Genomic DNA, 11208 nt, shown 5'->3' with positions numbered 1-11208 from the left:
GTTGGGATTTCTAAATTGTTGTTTGTTTCATCAATATTTTGAGATATGTAATCCTATAATTTGTATTTGTTTGTTTCAAACTCAAATTGTAGCATTACAAATATTAGAATTTGAAATCTAGCCTAAATCCTCTCTCAAAGAGAAGATTTCACAAATACTATAATATATTAGTTTTTTATTATTTGAGTATTCAATAACTCAAATGTTATTTTGAATCAAACAAAGCTTAAGGAATCCATAAACTCAAAAAAACCACTTTTTCATCTTAGAATTTATAATCCACCCTATATCCAAAAAAAAAAAAAAGGGGAAACAAACACCCCCTTCTTGTGTCATCAATCATAGCCTCTGTATCAATCATTTGAAACGAAGGAAACGATCGAAAGAATAAGCAAAAAGAAAGCTTAGCCCCCATCCATTTGCACAAAGGGACATAATATACAACTCATCAAAATATGCCAATCAGAAATGTCATATGAAAATATAACCCTTATGTCTACTTCCCTGTGGTTCTCTCGAGATAAGTACTGGATTATTAATACAAAGTAATACTATGAACAAGTCCCAAGCATTCAACATTTAATTCCACTTGCACAAGTCTAACATACCACATAGCTATAACAAGACTAATACTATACACAAAAGATGATATGGAGAGTTCAAAACCCTTATTTTTTTAATTTATATATACAAGTCTAGGCTGCGATAACTCCTAAAAGGTACTTCTCAAAATCAAGGAGTTACAGGGGTGCAGCTGAACCACATCATCCAAAAATTTCCCAGTCATCATCTGAATTGTTATCATTTGCATTGCTTTGAAGCTGCTTGTTCTCGGGAGCTTCTAGAATATTACCTATTGAACTCTCTCCCAGCTCCACAGTATGAAGAATTCGTTCAGAAGAGCTCCTGAGATTAGATGAGGAGCTTGATGAAGAGGACAAGCTGGAGCTTATAGGAGGCAGAGTTTTCCTGAGACGACCATCAATACTTTCTTTAAGCAGCTTCACATCCCCACAGACAACCGCAATTTCTCCCCTGTTCAACAAAATACAGTGGAGACATTTAGCTTGTTTGGCAATGAATATTCTTACTACACAGGTCAATATTACCCAGTTGATTGAAAATTGTCTGGTTTTTTGTATGTAGACCCCTTAGGTCATATGTATTTGCAAAACTAGGCCCCAAATCTCTATATTTGCAAAACTACTCTCCAAATCAACTTTGGAGAAACAAAATACCCTCAAATCAACAAATCATCGACTTTGATATATTAATTTGTAATTGCAATGTTAAAATATCAACAACATAGTCAATTACTATATCCACAAAATTGATGATATGTTGATTTGGGGGTATGTTTTCTTCCAAAGTTGAAGATTTGCGGGGTAATTTTGCAAATATGCATCTTTAAGGGGTCTATATATAAAAACCAAAACTGTTTTACCTAAGTACTTTCCAAATCTGAAAGACCAAACTCTTTTTTATGGGTTAACTGAAAAAAATATAGGTAAGCCAAGTGATTATTGTCCATTACTGTTATGCATGTGGAAGAGCCGGACGAGTTAAATTTGAGAACTTATGTAAATCACAATCATATGCAATGCAATATAACTTCTTAACTGAAGGGAACATGAAACTTACTGCAATCCATCAACAAATTTGCCACAGTAATTTAAGAACTCCTTCAGCTGAAGCATGGCAGCAAGCAAAAAAGTCAGTTACTCGCAAAGACTTACTCTTATGTAAAAGCACATGATTTACAGTATAAATATGTATGCTTGTATCAGTAGCAAATACCATGGTATTTTCCTCTGCTGCTTGTTGAAGTTTTTTTGACTCTTGCATTAGTTCCTCCATGATGACTTCCTGCTCCTTAAGAAATTTGATTGCAGCTTCTTCCCTTTCAAGCTTCTCTTTTTCAGCCGCAGCTTCTTCTTCTTTGGCAGCGGCTAGGCGCACCTCCAGAGTTCGGTCAATCTAAAAACCATGAGATGGATGCATGAGTCAAAACTGAAGAGTTTTTGTGCGTGTGCGCGCTTGTACCCCTTAAATCATGCCTATTTGTAAAAACTACTCCCCAAATCTCAACAATTGCAAAACTACCCCCGAAGTTATCAACTTTGGGGGAAAAGTTATCATCCAGATCAACAAATCAACTTTGTTGGATATGATGAGTAACTATTTGGCTACTTTTTTAATATTTTTCCATTGAAGATATGTATTAGCCTATCAAAGTTGACGAGTTGTTGATTTGGGGGGTATTTTTCCCTAAAGTTGATGATTAGGGGGTAGTTCTGCAAATATGCATGATTTAATAGATATATATATGCAAGTAATCCAAAATTGAATCTGAATAAGAGAAGTTGCACGTCTTCATTGTCTGGTTTACTTGCTGCTAAATCTAGGACCTAAGTTAAGAGCAAGACAAGTGAAAATTTTGGAGCCAGGAACACTATTTTAGACACCTTTGCATCATCCATATGTGTAATTTCTAACTATTTTTCAGAATTGCTGATTGATACACATTTTTATTTTAATGCCTAAAGTCTTAGGCTACACTGTTAACCATAGCAAGCTAATTTGCAGTAATCCATGAATTCCTGCAGTGGCTACACAAATTTTGAGATCCTATTCTGTGGGTTTCCCACACTTACAAATGTGTAAGCCATTGTAAACCTAAAAAAAACTTACAAGATCGAAGTAACTTTTTGCTCTTTCTGATAGAAAACTAGTTGTTTTATAGATCATTTACTATTTTTATTCCTTCTTTGTGAATAACAACACAATACACATATAAGTTGAATACTTGAATATATGATATTTATAAACCCACTTAGATAGAGATTATCCGATACCCTATGTTGTTGTCTATAAATCACAATTCATTCTCCAGTTTGAAAATTCGTATTTCTTGGCACCACGTCTCTGATGTCTAAATCTTGGACATTCACACACATAGGGGCGGGCATGGGCCGGATCAGGCCCAATCCGCGACCCAGCCTGCCCGGGTTCCTAACGTCTCTGATGTCTAAATCTTGGACATTCACACACATAGGGGCGGGCATGGGCCGGATCAGGCCCAATCCGCGACCCAGCCTGCCCGGCGGGTTCCTACCTAGCCGGGTTGGACTAAGATCCGTACGGGTCAGTGTGGATTGGGCTGAGGATTGTGGTCCTAGGTTTGACCATGGACCCAGTCCAGCCCATGACTAGCATGTGTCCTTCAATATTTGTTTAATTATATTTAATTTACTTTTTAATTATTTTAAACTCTAAGTATTGTAATAAATGATGTTTATGAGTGTACAAACTGTTAAGGTCTCATGTTTCAGATATAGACTTGAGCTATGAGATCTTACATGGTGTATTCCTTCTCTCTCTAGTTTTGTCTTTATTTATTTATATGTAATATGAGAACAATGAATAAACTGTTGGATGTAATGTAATATTATGAATGGGGCATAATGGAAAACATGGACCTATGATAGCTCTTTGTTCGTGAGCCGGACCGGGCCGGGCCGCATGTGGGGCCTAGCCATGGACCCGGCCCAGCCCACGGCCGCGGTGGAGCCTGGGTCGGGTCAGGCCCAGTAATATACGAGCTCGGCCGAGTTACAGCCTACAGAGGGCTGGGCCGGATCGATCCACGGTCCAACCCTACACACGCAGATGCAGATGTCCCTTTTGTCTAGATTTCGGACATTCATATGCATGTGTCCTTGTGTATTGATTTTGAAGGGTTCCCATATACAACATCCAGTTTTGTGTCTGCAAACAATAACTTGTTTGTCCAATTTGAACATTCATAGTTTCTGACCTTGCATGAAAACCCATCTTTTCTCACAACAAATTACTGCCTCCTGTATGCCCTTTTTTTGTCAAGGAATTATAAGTCCAAAATTTCCTTAACAGTTCATTGTTTACAATTAAAATACAGTATGAAAAGGAAGGGGGAAAAAAGAAAATAAATATATAACAAAATTCAACAAAAAGAAGACCCAGTGGTCGACACTGTTTCTGAAACCAAATTATTGAAGTTGCACCGTAAAAGTTAAAGCTTCAATATATAACAGCATCTCCATGACAAATATCATACAAAAACTAATCGTTTATGATATTTGACGAACAAAATATCACATATAGACAATTGTACACAAAACAAATAATTAACAGATTCATCTTCTAGCCACAGAATTTCACACATATACCGTGTATAACAAATAATAACTAACATACAAATATTTGAATTATGAGTTTACTAGCATCCTATCAGTAGGATTTGACCTTGGAACAAAAGAGGAAACAATGTATATTTTGATGCTTAAATAGAAGATCCATGCATTTGAAAGGCATATAAATCATTCAAAGTACCTAAAAAAATTAATGTTTTTGGTGAACAAAAAATCCAATGTTTTTTGTAGTTTTTTGGTATGCATCAAGTGGGATCAACATGGACAGTTTCTAACAGGATTGGTGTCAAATTTATGATCTAAACTATTTAAACTCCACAAGCTTTGGTGTTATAGGGCTCTACACTATTTAGATCAGGCCATATTGCCTACCCAAATTAAATATCCGTTCACAAAAAATCATGATCTAGTTCAACGGTGGGATGAAAGTAAACAACTCAAACATCAACAAAATATTAATCTGAAGCACAAACCACCAGTTACAATATAAACAGAACCAATCATAAAAAGGATAGGCAGCAATCACTATGTACATGTATACAAACAATAAATTTTCTTAATACTGCTTAGTTGAAAAGTGAAACAAGATAAGTAAACCTTATACATTTACCTCCTCAATTATTGAGAGAGTCTTATCTCTTTCTTCTGATAGATTAAGAAGGCGAGACTGAAGCCCCCGAGCTTCGATTGCTAATGTATACTTTTCACCATAAACTTCTCCAGATTGCTGCCATATTTAGATAATAATATAATATCAGCTTTCTGTGTCAAAATCTTAAGATGAATAAAATTAGCAAGGTCAAATACATAACCATCTCGTTTGCTTCTTTCACATGTTTCAACTTTTCTTTCATGTCTTCTGCCTTGGCAAGGATCTGAAGGCCAGCGTTGGAGACGTCTTCCTTAGCTAGTTTGGCTCTATCTTCATGAAGCTCCACTTCTTTCATCTTATCATTTACTGATTCAAAGGCAAGCACCAAAGTTTCCTACACCGTTGTTAACAAGAAGAAGTAAAAACAAATTAAAAATGAAAAAAAATTATGCCATGCATGATTTATCAAGGTCTTGCCAAACGGAAGCATTCAAATGACTGTGTTTTTGTAGACAAAATAAATTGCTCGACAAGTTGTAATTTGCAAATCAAAAGAGAGAAAACAGGTGCATAAGCAAAAATGTTGTTGACTACCAAGTTCGCTTGACATACAAAACTAGCCCATAACAAAACAATTTCACAAAAGGAATGAAATACACGATCTGCTAAGAAGCCCTAGAAAACGTGTGTAGGTGATAATATTTCAACCAAATAGTAGAGCTTTACGAAGGAGAGAAAGAGGAAGTTTTTTGCTCCTGTTTCTTTACATAGTCTTATGACATTTGATATAACATAGCACAGCAGATTTAAGCTTAAGGTTTTTGGACATGGTATTAGGCAATGCGACCTCTAGGGATCATATTCTACTTCACTCCCTCCCTTCATTTCCATCTGTATTAAAGACGAATAATCACCAGAATTGAGATTCTCAAAACTCTTCCATTCTAGTTTTTCTACATTTTTCTCTCCACATGTTATAGATCTTGGAAGGCGTTTTGGGGTACAGAAGTCCTTTGTTATAATAATCTAAATAGAATGAGTACTGCATGTGCTTTTACTTGTTTGGTTAAAAAGAAGGTGCTGAGCAGAATCTTTGAGGGGTTGATTCCTCAGTTTGCAACTGCTTCTTTTGATAAATTTTCTTCAAAAGCCACCTATGATTGTTTTATTTTATCATCATGGATGATGTTACTAAATGAAGTCTAGAAAGAATCTCACATCTGTTGATTCTAGTCTTATGGTTTCCCAAGATTTATTGGTGATAATTACCCACAGAGAAAAATACCAGACTTACACATCCAGAAAGGTTAATATTGCTAAACGATAGCAATTTATCATCAGTTTACACAAATGAAATGAGTTAATACCAAAATTGTTACCTTGTTGCGTCTAACATCTGATACAAAATCCTCCAAGGTGTCCATTCCCACTACATTGTTCGACTGGCTACCTACTAATGTAGTCATTTCAGCACCAGAAGACCCAGCAGTTTCAAGAGCCACAAACTCTGAAGCATTTTCAGATATACTCCTTGAGTGTTCCTCTGCAGAATTACCTAAAATACTGTCATCAACTTGGTCCAAAGAAGCTCCACACTGCAGATTTGAAGTATCTTCACAAACAGATGACGAAATATTCTGAATAGAAGCAATAGCAGGTGGGGAAGAATCACTAATTTCTGAATCATTTCTTAATACATTAGCAAGTGAACCACCATGATCATTTCCTTCTAATGCCTGAAGTGGTCGAGAAATGTGCCCTACTGAAGTATCTTGGTCTTCAGAATCTTCATTGGACATTAGTTGACCGTTAACACTGGCATTTGATAAAATGGCTAGTGGTTCTTCATTGGAGTCAAGCTGATTGCTAATATAGGTATAAGAACAACTAGCAGTATCATTCATTGACTGTGATTTGACATGAAGTGCAGCATTTGCATTATCAGCAACATCAGTCATTTCACGTTCTACACAGGTTGGTTCTGAAGGCAAATTTGATAACAAATCTCCATCTACTTCCATATTAGCAGCCAATAAATAATCACTGTGCGGATCAGTTTCATAACATACTGATGATCCTGGAAGAAGATTTATATTCTCCTCTTCAGCTCTTTGATTACCCAAAAAAGTGTCCTGCACCTCAACTAAATACACCAAAACGCAATTCGCAGTTAGCCATGGAAAATTAAAATCAAACAAACATTGATAGCATGTGCATGCATTTTCTGCATCCAAGGCATGATTGCACTCATGTCTATGTGTCACAGATTGTTAAAAGAATGTGAAGCTTATCTGATATGTGATATAATTTATCTAACTCTTTAAAATGCAATCAATTTGATAGGAACCAAGATTCAATGCATATGCTAAATTACTGGCATTGGCTGAACATTTTACAAAGCTTGAACCGAAATCCCCAACAAATTTAGACTACTGCTGTACTAACCTTCAGCTGGGGAACGTTCAAATCCATCAAGTGTGTATAATTCCTCGGTTTGTTCATTTAAAGAAGGTAGAACTTCAGAAAGAACAAATTCAACAGCTGCGTCAACATCCTTAGGATGTTCAATTGCAACAGCCTTGAGTATACGAAGATCAACCTGCAAAAAAAGAATTTACTGACAATCAAAGGATGATTCATGAAATGTAACTGCTAAAAAAGTTCTGATCCAAAAGAATATTAATAAGACTTTCATCTACCCTCAAATTTGAGTTTTTTGAAAATTAACCTCTAAACATTAATATTTTTCATCACCCTCGATCCATGTCCAGATCCATTAGTTTACTGTTTACCATTACTATGAAAGGATCAGTCTTGAATATTTCCCAATTTTCTTTCTCTCTACAATCACCTGCAACCCTTCCCTTACACCAACTTGCTCAACTCTATTTGTCTTCTTCTCTAATCCCTCTTCCTAAACCCTATCACCTTCTCATCTCACTCCCATATCCTTCACAACCTATAACAAAAACGACAGCAGAGGGAAACCGACGAATCCTTGTTTCTATATGAAGATGCAGTTGTAGAAAACATGGACGACTATCTGAACTACCTCTCCCTTGAATACGACTCACTTTGGACACCAAGCCTTATACCTGATTTCTCATCGTATATACCCAGCTGAGAGTTTGTTTTATCAAGATCATGAACCCAGTTGGATATGATCCCTTCCTTTTATCCATGGGTTTGGCTAAAATATGAAGGAAGAACTAGAGGATAGAATATAGTTTACATTCATCATCTTAGAAATCTAACATAAGTTAGCTGGAGAGATAAGACTGCTGGGTCTAAGAACGAATTGGGAGAGGCAAATTAGCAAATATCAAGATTTGAGAGGTAGGGTAGTTGTCAAAGACCACACTGACCAAAACACGAAAAGAGTAACCTAACAATTCATTTCAGGTTACAGTAACTTAAGAAACTGATAACGTTGAAAACAGAATATTTTTCTTTTATAAATTATTTAATATATTTACTCTTCCACGCATGAATCCAAACTCTCCAAGGCAATTATTTCACAAAGATTTTTACCACCTTGGAGAAAGAAAAGTAAACTATTTTGACTATTATGACTACTACAAAAAAATATAGAAGCATAATCTAATTATCATTAATTGGAAGTATGTTTAGTCCGACTTTATAAAATCAATTAAAAATATCCTTTTACAAGGGTTAATTGGATCATTTGGCACTATATTTATCACGTAATTGGATGATCACACCTATGTTTTAATTGCTTGATAGCTAGTCATGTACTTAAATACTAATTGGATCAGTAGTCACTTCTAATGCTTTTTGTCAGTTGAAATAACGGATTTCAGTGACGTGACATAAAAAACATCCTGATCATTTGACATGACAGAGTTATTTTATCGGATAACTATATTGCGTTTGACATTTTATTCTTGAAAATATCTATTTGTGACATATTGAGTAAGTTGTGTCGCTTAAAAATGTATGAAAATATACAGCTAAAATTGACAAAAAAATGTTAGAAGTGACTGGTAATCCATTTTATATTCAATTACATGACCGGTGATGCAAGCAATTAAAACACAAGTACGAAGGTCCAATTAGGAGATAAATCAAACAACCAATGATCCAATTAACTCAGTTTACAATAAATAAAAAAAACTTGACAATCCCTTCATTCAACATGATGTCAAATATGTTTCCAAAACCAAAACCCTAACCTAACAAAGTAATGAATCAATCCATGATCAGGCATATCAAGTAAAACCAAATGACACTACAGACAAAAATGAGCACATGGACAAGGAACAAAATGAAGCTATCTTACCAAAAATCAAAGCTTTAATTTTCTTTCATACACAAAAGGATCAAAGTACCACCCAGAGTGAAACTGTATCATAATTTTGTATCTACGAAAGAAAATGATCAGAAATTACCTGGGGAAAGACCTCTTGCAGAGATCGAAAAACCAACTTGAAACACATTTCCGCTCCTCTCGGTCTGCCCAAATCAGAGAAACTTGACAATTAAATTACCAAGCAATCGTCAAAAATCAAAGAGAGAAGGAGACCTAAATTAGGAAACTTGGGCTGAGAAGGGAAAGGGTCTTACCCTTTATTTTTATTTTATTTTATTTTTATTTTTTCAATTTTGAAAGTTTTATGTTGAAGTATTGAGATGATGATGATGATAAAGAAATTAAAAGATGAGAAGGAAAGGGACTGGGCTTTTCCTTCGTTTCCAAGTATTAGCCTTTAATTGGCCGCGTTTTACGAGATATTTATTTGCATCCGAATAAAAGGTCAAAGTTATTTGGATTTTCTAGTTTGAAGCCCCTGAACCCCTGCGATGCACGGACATTTATTTAATTTTCTTTTCGTGGTTTGGCCAGCAAGGTCCCCGTTATTTTCCAGACTAGCTCTGCTACCGTGATCCAATATATCTATCTATGTACCCTTTAAAAGAGGGAGTTCCAAAAAAACTTTCCCTACCCTAAATTACCCTTCAACTATTGTAAATATAACAAAGTTGTCCTCATCTTTTATTTCATTAACTTAACAAAGAAAAAAAAATTCTGTTACTCACAAATTTATAATTCCCATCAAATCCAATCCAATCTACTTTTTTTCGATAATACCCTCAAAATTTCATGCATAATCACCAAAGTGCCCTATACTTTATCATCCTCTCACTACCCTTTCAAATTCTCTAACGTCATCCTCATCCTCATTAAACACCCATCATCATCATAAACCTCAGAACTAACAACCCATCCCTAATAATGTCCACCAATTTTTCCTTTAATCACTAACATAATTTCACAACTGATGCTTCTAATTCTCCTTAATCTCAAAATAAAACCACCAACCCTTCAGTTTCTCATTATGAGTAACCCCCTTTCTTCTATCCTATATATATTCTACTCAACCTAAACCCAAGATCCGATCCTATGGCTGACCAATATTTAACTGAACCGTTGTACAAATAGTCTCCTTTTCCAACTTTTCAAGGAGCGAAGACGGACGAGTGATGATTTTGCTCCTCGAAGGAAGTTCAAGTAGCAAATTTTTGCTTATTGGCTAGCTAGGGGAATACTGGTATAGAGAAGATGCATTTGAACTATTTTCTTGTTTGCTTTTAGAGGCCAAAGTGTGAAAGAAAGTTAACAGGAGGTTTTTTTTTTCCTTTTTGATTTTTTCCCTTTTGGTTTCCTATAGATAATAGTTTGAAGAAAGGGGTTTTGGTGTGATTAGTCTTTGGAGTTAGCTTTTGTGTTGGAGGGCTAAGTTTATACATGTGTATTGTTCTTTGGGACGTTTCTTGTGGGTTAGGAGCAGGAGTTCATAATTAAAAGAAACCAATATTTCTCCAATAGCATGTTTCCATTAACGGGAGTTTAGAATGAAAGAAAAAACATTTGTCTTTCATAATACTGAAATATGATATATATTATGTGAATATGATATATATTATGTGAAATTTGTACATGTTTATAGATATTATATTACTCAAGAAATATGGAAATATGATGTGTTATGTAAATATTGCATAACAATAATACAGAAATATGATATATTATATGTGAAAATTTCATAAGATTATAATTCATAATATAGTATGATATATGTTATGTAAAAATTCTTTAAAATCAGATGATTATACGAGCCCTTTTTATGCATATTATTTTGTTCTCAAGCACTTTTCCTTCTCTTTTCTTTTGTGCTTAAAGAAAACAGAGATTTCATTTTTGTGAAATGTGTACGAAGGACGTTGGTGCTCGAAATTATGCAATTTACCGACCCTCCTAACCATTCTCCTTCTCTCTTGCGTATAATAAATAGAAGGATTAAAAACGAAGTGGATCTCGAAAGAAGCGTCATTTAGATATTAGTTACCTAAAACTTCAATAATTTCATATTGGTCCATCAAATTTTTGTATTTTTTTTAAAAAAT

General features: G+C 34.9%; 1 protein-coding gene across 1 annotated transcript; it reads right to left on the bottom strand.

The window, feature by feature from the left end:
• Window positions 435–9585, bottom strand: LOC109844595. The gene is made up of 9 exons (XM_020413699.1): window positions 9367–9585; window positions 9192–9255; window positions 7228–7381; window positions 6162–6925; window positions 5003–5176; window positions 4801–4917; window positions 1798–1977; window positions 1642–1688; window positions 435–1035 (listed from the first exon to the last, which is right to left on the bottom strand). The coding sequence occupies exons 2-9, from the start codon at window positions 9237–9239 to the stop codon at window positions 765–767; spliced, it is 1755 nt and encodes a 584-aa protein (XP_020269288.1). The 5' UTR covers window positions 9240–9255; window positions 9367–9585; the 3' UTR covers window positions 435–764.

This window comes from Asparagus officinalis, chromosome 6, assembly GCF_001876935.1.
Source record: "Asparagus officinalis chromosome 6, Aspof.V1, whole genome shotgun sequence".
Taxonomy (NCBI): domain Eukaryota; kingdom Viridiplantae; phylum Streptophyta; class Magnoliopsida; order Asparagales; family Asparagaceae; genus Asparagus; species Asparagus officinalis.
The sequence above is the reverse complement of the archived record's forward strand: the minus strand, read 5'-3'. Positions and strand labels throughout refer to the sequence as shown.

Coding starts and splice junctions, on each gene's coding strand:
- LOC109844595 (XM_020413699.1), bottom strand. CDS start 9,239: ATGTGTTTCAAGTTGGTTTTTCGATCTCTGCAAGAGGTCTTTCCCCAG. Junction 5,177..6,161: donor CAGATGTTAGACGCAACAAG/GTAACAATTTTG, acceptor ACAACGGTGTAG/GAAACTTTGGTGCTTGCCTT. Junction 1,978..4,800: donor CTCTCTCAATAATTGAGGAG/GTAAATGTATAA, acceptor CATGGTTTTTAG/ATTGACCGAACTCTGGAGGT.